General features: G+C 38.6%; 1 protein-coding gene across 1 annotated transcript; it reads right to left on the bottom strand.

Annotated features, from left to right (window-relative positions):
- Window positions 1–7,282: 7,282 nt before the first annotated feature.
- On the bottom strand, window positions 7,283–15,475 carry SELENOP (selenoprotein P). The gene is made up of 5 exons (XM_065662423.1): window positions 15,407–15,475; window positions 13,759–13,962; window positions 11,703–11,915; window positions 9,959–10,076; window positions 7,283–9,073 (listed from the first exon to the last, which is right to left on the bottom strand). The coding sequence occupies exons 2-5, from the start codon at window positions 13,947–13,949 to the stop codon at window positions 8,429–8,431; spliced, it is 1,167 nt and encodes a 388-aa protein (XP_065518495.1). The 5' UTR covers window positions 13,950–13,962; window positions 15,407–15,475; the 3' UTR covers window positions 7,283–8,428.
- Between the last annotated feature and the right edge of the window lie 1,725 nt (window positions 15,476–17,200).

Raw genomic sequence — 17,200 nt, 5'->3', positions numbered from 1 at the left:
GTTTGTGACTGCTAGTGGTGGTTGGGTGGAATTTGATGCTGCCTAAGGACTCTTTGTTAGTATGAGAAACAGAAATAGCACCCCGGAAAGTCTCCAGCAAGTGTAAGTGAGAACCTGAGGACCCCGTGATACTCCTGTTTGCAGGAAGTTTCTCTCTGGAACTTTTTAAAGTAAAAGCAGACTCAGAATTCTGAAGGAAATGCAAAGGAAGAAAGAAAATTTCTAAATCTCAAGGGATGGGGGGGAGTGAAACACTTGAACCGAAGATAAGATGAGAAAAGATGAGCAACTGGGCAAATGTATACATTTTCTGAATGGCCATAAATGGGCTTTTGTGAGAGACTGATCCAAAATCAGAATCCAGTGTCCATTGTCTCAAAGACTGGTAGAAGCTGAGAGAAGATGCTTCCTTCCTTTACCTCAAGGATTGGTGTGAGGAACTGAAATGGGACTCTACAGAGCATTGTCTCAGAGATGGGTGGGAGGAGTTGAGATAAGACTCTTCCGTCCATTGCCTGGGAGAAGTGTGGGAGGAGTTAAGACTCTTCCATTGCCTCAAGGATTGGTGTGAGGAATTGAAATGGGACTCCGCCATGCACTGCCTGAGGGATGAATGGGAAAGAGCTGGTAAGACTCTTCAGTCCCTTACCTTGAGGACTGGTGTGAGGAATTGCTGTGCGTTATCCCAAGAATTGCTGCAGACGTGTGTGTGCAGACATCAGTTGAAGAGCTGGCTGCAAGACCAGGGAAACCGGTCCACCAGGAACATGTAATACGCGACATGAAGAGCAGAGGTACTCCCCCCCAACTGTTTACAAAAGGGGAAAAGGACATCACCAAGAGACACATCACCAGGGAGCCATTGCCATGAGGATGACTCCGGAAGGACACCTTTGTGAGGATACTTTCTGCCGATGACTACCGCGGACCCTGAGGGACACCCTCCATGAGACATCACCATGAGGGCACCTCCATGAGACACACTCCATGGGGTACCTTCAAGGGGACTCCAGAAGGATGCCTCCACGAGGACTAACCACCGCCGGCGGACTCTTGGGGGACTCTCTGCTCTAATACTACGAGACTGAAGAACTCCCACCGCCAACGACGATGACAACAGATCCCCAAGACACTGCTGGATCCACAGTGGTGACTATCTACCTCTCGCGTGCTCCTTCTGCACCCCAAATTCTTACTTCATTTTCTACCTCTATTCCAATCTGTCCTATCGCTATCCCCTTTATTACACTAATTTCCCTCTTTTTTACAATAACTGTCTTTTTGAAATGTGTAATAAACAAGAGTCCGATTACAGTACTTGACCTTGTTTGCATCTTAATTTCACTCTTGGGATCACAAACTGAAACAGGGTCCAGCACTGGGGTTTTTCTCCAGTTGGACCCTGACAGCTTTATTTTGCCTTGATACCTTCTTTGCTAAACAAAGGTGAGATTCAGACCTGCAGTTTTTGTTTAGAGTGAATCTTTGCAGATGGGCTTAAGACAGACACAAGCCTGGAATTCTTGTCTTCTCCTCCTAAACCTTTTCTCTGGTGACTGAATGGACTCTTGTGGTGCAGGCTACAATTCTGAACTAAAATCTACTGTAGTTTCTAAAAAGAAACCAATCACATTATTGTCTGTGAGTACTTAAGGTGGCTGTACTTAGCATCTTTAGGACTGTGTATTTCTTGACTTAGTGTTTCAGAGGTGTTAAAGGACAAAGTGCTTTGTGTGATTGTCCTTTAAAAGAAGACAGTAGCTTCAGTTATAAATGCAGACAGAAGAAGCTGCAAGAAATTACAGATATTAAACAGGGAAGAAGAGCACCTTAGGCTGTTCAGTCTTTCTGCATGTAGACGGTATTCTTTAAGGGGAAGGAACCACGTGGAATCCATAACAGATGCTATGCCAGTGACTCACAAAGCTGCAACCATTTAGCAAAATTTTGCTTTTTCTTCCTTAATGTATACAAAAAAATTTTGGGGGTTCCAGTATTCTTTTCCAGTCACAACTGGAATCACAGAACAGATTTGCCAGGATACATCATTTAAAGATAAGAAAGATAAGCAGACACAAAGATAAGCAGACATAAAAGGGTGGCTTACACTTGAATAGCTGTGACTCATTGTGAGAGTAGCTGCTGTCTTACAGTTTACTGAAATGCATAGGTGTCTTTCGACTTTGTCCACGAATTGCAAGCATTCGGGTTTATTTCTATACTTTTCAAATGTTTAGGAGGGAATCTGTAGTGTATACACTGCAAAACTGGTTGGTACAAATGAGCATGCTAACTGCCGCTTCCGCCTTCGATTAGGGTTTTTCCACAAATGCTTTTCGATCCAGTGCAGGAGCTGAGGACAGGCAATGTTTCTGTGCTGTTCGTGCTCCCTCTACTGGCTCCTTGGAAGCATGGACCGGGAGAATACAGCTGACTGACACACTCTGCTGCATGAAAAGCCGTGTCGATGCAAGAATAGACTAAGGGTCAAAAAGATTGAGTGGAAAACTGAATCTCTGAGCTGGGATCTCAATTCGTCTTCCTGACTCCATTATTTGTAACCTAATCTTCAGTTATATGATCTACAATTTGCAACAGCGCTTTGGTCTCATGAGACAAGTAGCTGTTATTTAGCATAATCTATCTGTTGCGGAAACTAGAAGTCCCTTAAATGCAGTGGTACTCTGGAAATAGAGAGAAAGGTTTTAAGAGTAAGCAAGAATAAGTAGGCAACGTCAAGTTTAGTGTCCCTAGTCTTCCCAGTCCTTGAATGTTTTGCTACTTTAGTAAGAAGTTTACAAGGAACAAACATTAGGGATAAAACCAGTACTTCATGAAAACCAAATGTTGTATTACAGGCAGCAGTACGGTTTTCACGGTGCTAAAAATACAATTAAAAATAAAATAATTAAATACACAAGTATTTAAACTAATAAGCTGCATGTATGTGCACACAGACATAATTATTTTGTTTGAAATAACGGGGTTATAGTAGCATATTCTGAATCTCTCCAAGTTTATATTGACCCAGAAGATGAAGTGAGTATGCTCTAAAAAGGGAGTGAGAAACTGCAGTAAGTGGATAGTGCTGGTCTTGTGAAAAAGAATCCTGGCAAAAACACTACCAGGAATGTAAGCCTCAGTTTCATTAATTACATCAAATTGCTGGAATGCTGATATGGAAGACTTCCATTATTGCCCAGAAAACAGTAACATCTCTGTTTTCTGGCTAGAAGCAAAAATGTAATAGCTTTATGAAATTGTTCATATTGGTTGACATAATTGTTTTTGATCTCTCGTATACTGAAAGCTAAAATTAAGCAGTAACCGTGTAATAATAATCTTAGTTATTTCTGTAGTCAGTAAGAAGACATAGACTAATATTTAATCAAGACAATTATAAAATGTTTGAGAAAAGTGTATAAACAAAATATAAAATTAAAATTTTGAAGTAATTATTTAAAAATACTGGATTTCAAATTTCTTTTAGAATGTGCTACACTGCAGAATGTGATGAAGGGTTTAACACAAACCATTGAAAAACAGTGTAATGTGAAAGGTAAAAGCAAAAATGTTTCTACATATATATTGTACTGTAATTTTGAATAAGCAGGCATTTACTTTTTTATTATTCTATTTACTGTTCTTTTTCAGAGAGAGAAACTCACAGACAGGCAAGCAGAAAGGGGGGAAGAATTACCTAAAATCAATCTTGTGCAGACTTCGGTGGTCTGTGGTGCTTAATGAACGTCTGTTGCTATTATCCCACTTAGAATCCACGTGTAGAAGTTCTGCCTCAGTGAGGGGTTTTTTAATCAATAGTTGGACTTTAAATTTACTTCCGCATAGCACAGGCTGTTTTACAAAAAGTGAGATGTTATCATTCAGCTGTTGGACTGTAGTGTGTCGAAATGGTTATGCATAGTTTTTATCATTTGGTTAAAACAAAAAGGCTTAATCCTCCGTAGAATGTTATTAAAATGTAGCTGTTATCTATACCATGTAGTTAATTATATACCCATTGTGTTTTCAAGGCATATAGGCATAAATATTGATAATACTCTAAAAATGTGAAGTATATAGTTGCTTTTAATACTCAAAGCGACATTTAATAATACTAAAAAGAAGAATAATATAGAATCATAGAATCATAGAATAGTTAGGGTTGGAAAGGACCTCAAGATCATCTAGTTCCAACCCCCCTGCCATGGGCAGGGACACCTCACACTAAACCATCCCACACAAGGCTTCATCCAACCTGGCCTTGAACACCGCCAGGGATGGAGCACTCACAACCTCCCTGGGCAACCGATTCCAGTGTCTCACCACCCTAACAGGAAAGAATTTCCTCCTTATAGCCAATCTAAACTTCCCCTGTTTAAGTTTTAACCCATTACCCCTTGTCCTGTCACTACTGTCCCCCTCCCCAGCATCCCTATAGGCCCCCTTCAGATACTGGAAGGCTGCTATGAGGTCCCCACGCAGCCTTCTCTTCTCCAGGCTGAACAGCCCCAACTTTCTCAGCCTGTCTTCATACGGGAGGTGCTCCAGCCCCCTGATCATCCTCGTGGCCCTCCTCTGGACTTGTTCCAACAGTTCCATGTCATTTTTATGTTGAGGACACCAGAACTGCACACAATACTCCAGGTGAGGTCTCACAAGAGCAGAGTAGAGGGGCAGGAGCACCTCCTTCGACCTGCTGGTCACGCTGCTTGTTCTAAATTTTGTTTTTAAGATACTAATTTTAGTTTTGGGGAAACAAGTACTTAAAAAGTTACATCTTCCAATTCAAAACTGTTGTAGCCATGGTAATAAACTTTGATTTTCTGAGCCAAAAAAATTTACATCTAGATTTTCTTGAATGTAGCAGTTATCAGAAAGTTAAAGACAGTTCGATATAGTAACACCAGGTAGGTATTATGATTAAACTATTAATTTTCTTTTAAAGAAGAAAATGGAGACTATGTAATTCTGTAAATGATGATTAGCATGTCTACACAAAAAGTTTCATAAAGGTAAGGAGAGTCAAAAAGTTGAATTAATTTCCTTATTCTGGTTTCCTGCTAATAATACTGTCAAAATGTACTTCTTAGTGTATCATATAATTTCTTATTTACATAGATGAGAATGATAGACTAAAGGGTACCATTCACATCTTGGAAGAGAAATTAAAGACTTGTGAACAGGTACGTCGCAAGTGATCGTTCTTTGCGTAGAGGCATATTTGCTTATGTCTTTGTTAGCAGTTCATATACCTATATATTCTTGGGTTTGCTACTGATACCATTATTGTTGAATTATCCTTGCTCATCCAAGGAGCTGAAAAAAGCCAAACTCTTTGTAAAATATGATGCTTCTTCAAAGAGACTTCATCTTACTGAGATAGGATAGCAGGCGGTTCTTACGTTCTTTGCTTAAATTAAATTGTTCTCCTGTGAAATGTTGATCTGCTATTCATTAAATTTTTAATATTTGGGAAATTATGTCATTTTTGCATCTAAACATCTTCTGTAATCATCATATTTGGTGTTACTGTGTTACTAGTTGAAGCAAAAGAAAGGGAGCATAAAGGAGAGAGAAAAAAGACCTGGAAACACAAGAGGTAACTAGACAGCTGAGAATTCAAAACGAAGAGAAGCAGAAAGAAATCATTAAACTGCAGATAGAGGTACACATTACAAAGCTGAGTTAAGATCAGCTGGGCTTTGGGTAAACCTAGAAGAGACTGTGTTGTGAAAAACAGTAATTAGTACTTAACAAAGTAATACGATGGTATCTGGGAGACTTCTAAAAATTATTGTCTTTACAAAGCTCAGTGGCATGTGCTCCTATCCAGAATCTGGGTATCTGAGCATGTGAGTTGATTCTGCTCAGGAATCGAATTCTACCTGCTGTAGGGGGAGAATGAAGTTTGCAGTTTTCTTGTGTTAAATCATTTTGACAATTTTGCTAGCTTTTGAGCCATACAAAAAATGTTTTGCTTATTTTTATTCTTATTAACTTCTTGATGCTGGAAAGATAATCTTTTTATATAAACTTCCAGGAGCTTAAAGACTTCTAATCCTGTGGTGATTTGAGTCACAGAATTCAGCACGTATTTCATGGCTCAGATTTTAAGCCACTGTCATTACAGAAACAATAAAGGAAGTACTTCAAACCTTTTGCATATCGAAAAAGAAATAAGGTGTTAAAGTGTTTGGGCTGAGGTTTCCTTAGGACCTGAGGGAAAGATGATGGTTTCAGAGGTTTTTAGTATCCTCTGTATTTTCTCCCGCAGACATGCATGGTGGAGACTTCAAATATTTTAGTAATCATCTTGCTCTGCAGTATTTTGAGGTCTTTTTTAAAGAAACATAACTTGTAATTGCATTCTTCTTTTAAATAAACTGAATTAGCTTCATTGTCCTCGTGTTAAATAGTAGATAACCTTTCATATACAAAATCCAATTAAAAAAAAATTGAAAATTATATTTGTATCATTTAACATACTTTTTTTTCCTGTTCATATTTAATGTTTTGCTTTTTCTTGATTCTTTCAGTTCAATGCTAAACTAAACACTGTTAGAGCCTGTTTGAAACAGCAGCTCCCTGGGGTTTTACTGTGTTTCTTCTGCAACAAAACTTTGCGGACTGGGGAACTGGGGGAGTAGGCAGTTTCATGTCCACCTTCCTCTCTACATTCCCTCCCAGCTCTAGACAACTGGTTTCATGTCTCTCTGCACTGATCTTGATAAAGCTCAACAGCGAAAGCCCATACGTGAAGTGGGTTTAGTACAGAATTGTTAACCTGGGAACTTCAGATAGAACTGACAAATTTAATATAGAACTGACATAAAGTACTGTGCTTTAAATTATATATGTGTATTACTGGTTTTGTAGGCTTGGGATGTTGGGATGTCACAAAAAGTAGGATTTTGGGGAAGTCAGCTTTGTAGCTTTGTGACACAATATATTTAGAAAAATATTCTTGCTATAGTATTTCTCATTAGTAACAGCGTATTGTGTTGGTACATAATTCTGTGTGATGTTTAATAATGAAGCCTTTGCTTGCATTTTTACAGAAGCTGCAGAATTTCCAGGAGGAGAAAAACCAAGAACTTGAACGTCTCCGAAACACCATAAAAGAATTAGAGAAACGTCTTCTTAAAGAGCAACAGCAGCACTTAAAAGAGAGGCAACTCTGAGTAAATGACATGATGTATTTCATTACTACATGTAATGAGAAGTAAGCTCAGTGTATTTCAAAATGTTTACAAAAAAGTAAAAACAAGATATGAAGAAATGCTGAGTATTATTTTTATTGAAAAGACTCTTGTCAAATATTCCAAAGCCATGCGTTCTGTGTATATTCAGGGCTACTTTCTTGCTCTTCAGCATTCACAATAAGAAGATTCAGGTTTCACAGGAGCAATAATTTTCCTATTAAACCATCATTAATTATCGTGTACACTTTCAGAGCAGTTTTGCTTTCTTGACTAATCCCTTCTTCATCCAGGAATCCTTCAAACTGTATTTTTACTTCAACCCAGTTAATCGAAGGTTAGGAATGCTAAGCTACAGACAGAGAAGTTATACAAGGTTAAGTGGTATATTATCTTAACAATCAATACAGATTTATCAAGTTCGGCACTGTTATAAATGAAGATAAACATTAAGCCAGGATTACATTTGTCCTGGCTCTCCTCTTTCTGATACTGTTCTTGATTCTGCATGAAGAGTTGTTAACACTGTTTTTCACTTTAGGCATGATCTCAGCAAGTAGGTTGAATTTCTGAGTTGTTATAGAAAGCATTAATGGATCCTGATACTGTATCTAAGCCACAAAAGTTAAGCATATAAATCTGTTACTTTAAAATAATGCAATTAGTGCATGTATCTTATGTTTGAGATAAACAGTTGTTTTGGCATGTTGCTAAAGAGCAATCTTTTCTCATACATAATATGTATCCCCAGGTTAGAAGGAAAAAAAAAAAAAAGATTTGGAATATATTCTGTTTTCTTAATAAAAAATGATTAAAATGTCTTTTTTTGGCTATCTTCTATTCTTGATTGCAAAACATCAGATCAGGAGCCCCTAGGTCATAGTTTATGCTCCTGTCCTCACAAATGCAAGCAGAATGTTAGAAGAGAAACAAGAAAGACAAATTAATCAAGACACCTTTCCACTGCAACTGAAAAACAAACAACAGGCCAATTAAATTCCTTGAAATTGTGAAGCTTTTCACTGATGGGATTTGACAGGTACTGTGTAATTCTACGAGCACTGCTCCGAATGTCTATCTCTTTATAATATTTTAATTCTACACACCTCTCTCTAGTATAATTTTTAATGGGGGGACAATAAAAACACTTAATATGTTGATTTTTCTACTCTCACAACTCTATGAATTTAGGTATTAGGACTCCCTTGCATTTTTTAAGGTGGTGCTTAGTTTGTTTTTCAGCTTCAGTTTCTTGCCTTTTCCTCTCACTGTCAGGTGTCACTGGTTTCACTTGCTCCTGCTGCTGGCGACTGTCAGGCAGCAGTGAGCAGACGTCACTGTCAAGATTCAGTGATGTCTTCTGCTGACAGCTGGCCGTGTCACCTGCAGGAATTTGGAAGTGCTCCACGACACTGTCAGGTGACAGAATTCCCTAGCTCTTCAAACAAAAGGTGTCGACAATGACAGCATCAGCTACTAGAAGTCGAGTCTGATGCTGTCTGCCAATTTCAGCTTAACTGGTTTTTACAGGTGGTTTTCCCCTTTTTTCATAGCTTTTTATCTTGTGCAGTTTCTACACCTTCTCCTGGATGAGCAGTGTCTACCTGCTCTTGACTGCCTGTCTCATTGTGTCTGTTATGGCCAAAAACTCTATGACGTCGACCACCATGACGATGACGTCTCTGAGTTTCAGAAGGAGCCTCATGGTTCTCATTTTTTGAGTGACGACTGCCTTCATGATGGTGGTGGTGTCTGTTTCTGTGCAGGTTGTGGTGATGTGAATGCTGACCAGTTGGTTTGGGTTCTATCTCTGCTAGCTTTTCATCTGCTTTCTTCGTGATGTTTTCACATACAACATCAGTATCAGCTTCCTGCAAAACAGAAGCTTGCATTAAATACAAAGCATTATATTTAATGAAATTAGTTGTAAAATACTAATTAGCTTAACATTTTTGCTGAAGAGAAGGCCCAATTTTACATTATTTGTGCTACTTTGCTGAAAAAAAAATATATGAATGTATCAAAAAGAACCTTGTTTTACAACACCACTGATGACAAGACAGGGCTCTCAGTGCAAATTTACAGGAATTTGAATTCAAGTAATTGCTAATAAAAAGCAACCTTTTTCTAAGGCCCCACATCCTGCCTGTCTGAGAAAACTCCATGATGGGATCAAAAATTGTTCATATCATTGAACTTTCATGACTATGTATGAGCATTTCTTGATAATCCTTAAAGCAGTTCTGATCTCCAGTTATATATAAAACAATACTATCCTTTTATAATGGTAACCTTTTATAATTTGTCACCTTGTATTATCACTTTTTTAAAGTAACTGTTATATAAAGGAATAGTAACTATTATATACTTTAGTTTAAATCCAAACTAGAAAGAACAGTAACTCAAACCAGCTTGGATTTGATTCCATATGTTTAAGGACTTACCTGCCCCCAAAAACTAGAGCAACTAATTGCCCATTAGCTGTACATAAGAGACAGATTATCCTTCAAGATTGCATTTAGACTTCTGAAAATTACTTATATTTTTATCAAGGTCAAGAACTCAGATAATCAGTGTATTAGAATTAAATCTAATTCACTTTGAAAAATGTTTAAAAGCTCTATGTCAAGACACATGAATTGTGTGAATTCTAAATCAGGTCTTATTTTGATTAATCACACTGAAATATTTTTTTTTAACTACCAGTCAAATCCAGTTTCTTTTGCTAGTATATATAGAATGAAATGAGAAAATACCGTGTAAGAGCAGTTTCCACACTTCTTTTCACAGTATGCAATTTTAATAGATTCTTCTACATAGTCAAAAGACAGGAAGGAGTAAGGCAGACCGAGATGATACACCAGACGGCCGCATCTAAGGAGAGAAAGAACTTTATAATTACATACACATAAACATAAATATCTCATCGTACTTTATTTTATTCACATCAGTCAACATACACTGTACAGCCCCATGGTGAGTGTTTCTGTCCAAGGAATTTACAGGCAAAACCAGTATGTGCTTTAGAAACATTTGCCCACCCAACTGCATTGGTCAGCAGTGTGTAGCATGATTTCTGGCTGATGTAATAACTCTACTGACAGAAGCCTCTAGCTTAGTAGCATTTAGACTAGCAAAGGCACACACTACAGACCAGTCTTGCTAACAAGGAGGGCTGTTTGAATGTTGGTACAAATCACCGTATGTTGTTGCATCCTTACAAACAATGCTGTATGCAACATAACATGTATTTTGATTGGAATGTGCATTATGGATCATCTGCATTACTGATTTAGTGTGCATTAACGGAACTTTTACGGTTCCTGTTTGCCCCAGATCTGTACTTGAGCATTCTGATATGCTCTTGGCTACACAACTGGTACTGTGAAAGGCAGAACTTGTGTTCAGGGGCACCTGGTGAAGTACCCCACCTGCAGTGTCAACATACAGTCCTCAAACCTCTCCCTACATATGTGCAGTGCATGACTAGAACCAGCAACAGGCAAAAACTGCATCGCCAGTAAAGGCACAATAAGATCTTATACTCCTAGAACCATAATGGACCATGGCCATACCAGTTCATAGTGCAGGTGTACCCCATGTGTCAACAGCACAGAACTGTTCAACCTCCCAAATGCTATGGGCCAACCATTAGCTTTGGAGTAACTCCACAGACTCCATACAGCTGCCTTCTATTTGTCACATAATAGGAACCTCCCATACTTAGGCATACTTGCTGCTGTAACACGCAGTCACTTTCTAAAGTTCACTGCAGTGCTAGTTTCATCCCACAGAATTAAGCTAATTTGTTCCATTTCATCATATTACCCAAAAGCAGTTGAGTAATTTTCTAATTATGTATTAGACTTAATTGTGCTTCAGTATGAACACAGAATGTTCATTACAGTAATGTAATAGCAATTAGGATGGACATGTTAGAAGTGCAGGACTTGTCAAATAATTTCTAACACAACAAGGCTGAAAAATCAGGATTTCAATTAAAGAGCTATTACTGGTTCTCTAAAAGGTACATGTCCCAGATTCCTATGACACTTTCTTATGAAGTCTTAGGTTTCATCTAAAGACTAATTTTTCCATACAGCTACAAGACATTTTCAAAAACTTTGGTCAAAACAGTTTCATGAGAACTCAGATAGCTCTCCTTGTCTGATTCTGCTTTCACACGTATGGATGTAATGAAGTTGCCTGAAAATAAAAACCAGTGTAAATCCAGAATCATGCTGTCAATTTCTACAGTCAGTTATGTTAATCTAAATCCACATTAATTATAAAGAAAAAAACTGTTTATCCCAAGCTTACTTAAACAGATTTCCTTTTATAGCCTCCTTTCTGCAAGCACTTTTCTTACTGCAACTTAGAAATTGATTATTGTCTTTTTTTGTGGTGTCATCTGCACATCAGTGAAATAATACAGAGATTTACAAAGCATTACTCTATAAATACATGCAAATATTTCCCTGTGTTCCCCTCTAAACAGACCTGTCATAGATGAGAAAGTCATCTTTGTTTCCATTTAATTTAGTCCAAACATCATCTTGCTGCTCATCTTGCTGGTAGACAGTAATGTATTCTGAAACACCTTCTTGCAGTAGGTGAAATTTCCTCTGGGAATAGGACCCCTGATGATTGACAATGATATACGAGATGTTGACCAGTCCTTCATTCTCTAATTTCACTCGCAGGTCTTCCAATCTAGTGGAGAGTGCAAAGAAGCAAGACCATAAATCAGTAGAAAATCATAGGATTTATCACATTCAATGGAAGTTTGCATGACCCATCTTGCTTTTATTACACTGAATGTTATTTTCTCCTAGTTTTAATGACAAAAATCTAACTCTGCAAAAACATTCTTACCATTTGCCATGACTACCAACTACACTGTCGCGAAACCAGGCTCTACAATAGCTAACGTGCCCTGGGTCCGGTCCTTGGAAGCAGAATGTAGTACTAAGTAAAGCAGACATCTGTTTTCAGACTGAATTCAGTGTTATTTTTATTTCAGTTCTTTCACATTCTCTATGGTCTAACACAGTTAGTTTATCTTGATGTCTTTATTTAAATGCTGAGGTTTTGGTCACATAGTTGTCAAAGAATGCACGCTGTAAATAAAGCAGGGAGGTGAATAATAAAGAAAGCAAACCTCCAGTAAAAGGCCAATAGCTCTCTCACTCATCTTGACATAGCTATTTTCTATAATAGCCAGAAGAAAGGATATTACAGCAACAGGGTCACAAGGATAGCTGTAGAAAATGTGCACAATCTGGCCAGCAGTTGCTGGTCTTTCCCTTTGGCATCCAACCATAAAAATCGTCTTCAGTCTATAGTACAGAAAGCTGCTTTCTTGCTCTACAATGTGGTTGGGAGTTTTATGGTTTTGCTTTGGTTTGGTGGTGGTTTTTTTCCTTTTCTTTTAATATCCTTCCTATTGAATTGCTCTAGAAAACTTAGGGGTTTGGTTTTGGTTTTTGTTGGGTATTTTTGGTTTTGGGTTTTTTTTCCCTCAGTTTCAGGAAGTAATCTAGAGCTTGAAAGAGTCTTTAAAACCTTCAATAAATATACAGAATAAAACCTAACTACCTTGAAAGCCAACCACAAAGCCCACTTTTGACTTTGATGGAGCCAGAGATTTACCACCATTTTTTTGTATCTAGTCCTCCAAAAACTAGTAAAGAAAAAAATATGAAGTTATGCAGCCAAGAGGGGGAAACTAAGATGCTATTATAGTGACTAAAATGAAGCTCTGAAGTAAGCATTACAAATTTTTAAACCAAAATGATTTCACAATCATTAAATGAATCCAAGATAAGGACTGTATGCAATTCCTCTTTGGGTCAGCTCAGAATTATCTTCTTGCTGCTGTTACTGTCATGTAAGCTAATTATTTGCACAGAAGTAGCAGAATTTGCATTTGCACAGAACAGAGCCCAAAGTCCCAGTCTTCTCTGAAAATGTAACACTGATGGTTCCCCTCAAATGCTTCATCTGTTTTTTAAAAGTCCAGCCTTGACCTTATCTTTTTTATTTAATATCTAGGACCTCTGAAGAGGGGAAAGCACATTAAAAGCACATGGGTTTATATGCCTTCTCCCCTACAGATCTCTCATGAAAAAACAGTGATCATGGATCTCTGTTTCAGATTCTAGCCATGTCAGGGAATTACGATGTTTCTTGGCCTCAGTATCTTGCCCACATTAATCATTTGTGGGTGACTGAAGTGTGGTCTTGAGAAACTGTTTCTTTTGGTTTTCATTAAAGTCAAGTTGATCATACTTGTGTATAAGAACAATCTGGAGAGACTATCTGTCAGATAGGACTAAGTCAAGAGATAAAGAATCTGAGCCACTGGCACAGAACACTACTGCTGAGAGTTAACCTGGTCACTGGGTCCTACATGCCAGCTAGGACGGCAGTATTTGAGGAAGCTAGAGTTCATGGAGTGAATACGTATGTACTTGGACACGTGTTATCCTCAGATGGCATTAAAACGTTGACCAGTTTATTTTTTACAAAAACCAGGAAAAATATTTACACTTACCTTGAAGCCTGCAGCACGCACAAGTATCAGCTGGCTTGAAGGAGAGCAACCACTGTCACCGACCCCCTAGAGTTCAGCATTGGGTTTTCCTCCCCAATATGCCATTCTGGGGGCTCCTCGCAGTACTGGCCCTCTGTCCCTCCCCCTAGGAGGAGACAGAGAGCCAGAACTAGCCCCAGCCCTGTCCACATGGCTGGGCTTTGTCTGAAAAGAGAGAAAATAAACAAAATGATAAAAAGTTCAGGCTCTTTCCATGACAAAACACAGAGGAATGTTGGCTCCATCCAGTTAAAAAAAGTAAAATAAATTCAGCTTCTCTGTTTCCTGCTTGATGTTGTATCTTCTTTCTCTATTTGCAATAGAATTCCCCAATAATAATTAGGTAGTATTTTTTTACTGTTGTTGTATATAAACAGCTGAAAAGTAAGTGTTCAAAATTACTGGATTTTCTTTTAATGCTACTATTCAGACTACGCTTTTTTCCTCTTTGTAACCTTTTTCTTGACTGCTTTTAACATTTCCATGATTGGAAAGTGGCCCTACTTGTGTTTCAAAATCAGTTTGGCTAAGCCCGTTTATGCTACTAAGAATCTAGACTAGTTCACTCCAGATTCCAGAGTAGTTCCACTGACTTAAAAGTACTTGCATCGACAGGCTAATGTGGTGCACAGAACTACAGAACCTGGCAGAAGTTTATAAAGAAAAAAAAAGCTTAAGGAGTTTTACAATTCAGTCTGTGGCATTTCGGTACCATCGAGAAAAATCTTGGAAGGACTCAGGCACTAGAAACAATTTTGCAAAAACAGGAAGTGAAAACGGAGTTTCACGATTCCTCAGATCTCACAATATCTCCTACCCACACACACTGGCGATTTACAAAATGTTTGTGAAAATCAAAGCATATGAGAAACCCTGTAATTACCTTTTCCTTTTATTCCATTAACTAGCAATTTTGGCTTAATATGTTAATAAAAAACTCATTATTGAGAAATGTATAAAATATAAAACTGCTTCCCAATATGTCCTAGGTTGTGAAGCTGGTAATTTCACCACTTGCATCAAAGTCCCACAGTAAACACAGAATATTTTGGAAATACTGATTTCTGATAAATAATACTTGTGCTTACATCAATCTTGTTATATTCTAAAAAAAAAAAAAAAAAAAATCCAACATTTTAATAATTAATTTTTTAAAACAAGAGCCAGCTGCTGCAGAGCCAGTATCATTTGTGACATCTGTCTGTCCCTAATGTTTCTTTCCTGCAGGTGTGCCAAAAACATTCTAGGTACAGGACTTTGAAGATTAAACTGTGGTCCAACAGATATCAACATGGGCAGTTTTTTACTCTTTTCACACATCTGGAAATCTGCCAACCTTTACACCCATTATAAACACATGAAACTCCTGTGACACCTTTAGATCCTTCTATGCCTTTATGGCCTTCTGCAGCACTAGCATAGAGCACCCAGCAACAGCTGTCTCACCCCGTGAGCGAGATTCTGAATTATACTTCCCTTTGCGTTTCAACTCTCTAGTTGGTTTCCAATGGGAATTTCAACAGTCAGCCCTTTCAGCCAGAGCAACAAGCAGACACGCTGCCAAACCTTAAGTCATGGAGTTATTTCACAGCAAAACCAGCACACTTACCCGCTCCTCCTCCCCCTCCTTGGCAGCTCTGCTTAATGCTGCTGCAGAAGAAAACTCTGTGGGGAGAAGGGCTGTGGTATTTATACTGCTCTTGTTTATCTCACTTTGCAGATACGGTTCAAAGTTCAGGGAGCTCATTCTGCATGACCTTGCAAGCAAAGCAAACCCCTTTAGCAAAAGTAGCCAAAATACTTCCCTGTTAACTAATTCCACATGGAAACGATTCCTGTTGCAGAACAGCAAGGTATTTTTAATACGAGGGCTTTGAATATCAGCATATGTATTTTGTTGGTCTCCCCAGCCAGCAGGAGTTAGTGGTACAGTCAGAGGAGGGGCGTGGGGCAAGGACTCATTACTTCCCTAACACAGTGGTAACCACAGTGAGGGGGGAAGGTAGTTCTCTGTTTATAAAAATGCTGAGCTAGCAGGTTTTTCTCTCATGTTCTTTATCTGGTATTTGCCTCAGAGAATGGCATGCCCTGTCTGAGGGCATGTGCAGTACAGAGCTCCTTCTGCCCAGCTGCTCTTGATTATGTCACTCAGCCTTAAAACTGGTTTCTACAGGACCTGTCAGTTTAACAACTTTGGTTGAAGCTTAGAGCCTGGATCTTCAGCCATTGAAATCAGTGTAGCTACATGAAAGCCATGAAGCTCTCAAAGTGGCAACAGCCACTTCACTCTGTATTACTGTGTCATGATTTCTTAACACCCCCATCACTGAGGTCTGTGCAGACATTCAGGTTAAGCTGTTTCCTTATTCTCCTTCCTCAGTGAGAGAATTGTTTATGCATGGAGTGTTTGATTTTGGCAGCAGTTTGCTTGAGTTTCATTTCCTTCAATGTACATGTTATGTGTGTTTATAGAAAAATAAATGTTTAAAAACCCAGTGTGCTCAGAGTTTAAGGTGGTGAGAGTTATATTGCTTAGTTCTATGGCCTGAGACTGTCTCCTGTACAGACGAGCTTTATGCTTCTGGTTGGGTGTGTGAAATGGGACTGTGACCTTGGGGTTTTTCCTGTAGGAGTCCTATATTCAAGTCAGTGGAAGGAAGGAAGAAAGATCTGAAGTTTTATTCAGTAGTCTTGGAGGACATGTTGCAGAAAACAGACATCAGAATGTGACTGAATTTTTTTTAAAGGGTAGAATGTTCTCACATTCCTGATATTGTTAGGAAAACACATCCTTATATTCTTTGCCAGGTCGGGAACAACCCCTCATAACTGTGATGATGTCCGTTACTATTACAATGGTAGACTATTTGCTGGGCCTCCTGCAAAAGATACGGTGTTGATTTTCAGTGCAAATAAAGCTCTCCAACTCTGGCTGGAAGTAAGTATTTGGTATGCATCATATCTGTCAATTCCTAAATAAGCACTGACAAAGCCAAAAAGAAATGAAGCAGGTACAGATCCGTTAATAGTGTGAGGAATAAAGTGCAGCTCAGTAGCGATCGACGTACAGTCTCTTGCCAGTTGCTGCAACACAGATGGCCAAATGTAGAGCAACAGCACATTCCCATTTCTTTTTCAGCTTTGCAGAGAGGAGTGTGCACAAGACTTGATAAGTGCTGAGCCTACAAGCTATATCTAATAGCACTAAGGGCTGCTGAGACTAGCAGCTCACAAGCACTGAAGAATAAAGGGTCTAGAGGGAGTAAACTGAGCTGAAAAAGCTAACTTAAAAACCAGCTACCTTGCCACGAAAAGCACATTGAGGATGGAAATGTACAATGGTCACTACTGAGAAGCTGGTATTTCCTCCCATGTAGTATGCAGAGACACCTGCAGACCCTTG

Source organism: Lathamus discolor, chromosome Z (genome assembly GCF_037157495.1).
Source record: "Lathamus discolor isolate bLatDis1 chromosome Z, bLatDis1.hap1, whole genome shotgun sequence".
Classification (NCBI taxonomy): Eukaryota; Metazoa; Chordata; class Aves; order Psittaciformes; family Psittacidae; genus Lathamus; species Lathamus discolor.
Note: the sequence above shows the minus strand (reverse complement) of the source record. Positions and strands in the feature narration are given on the sequence as shown.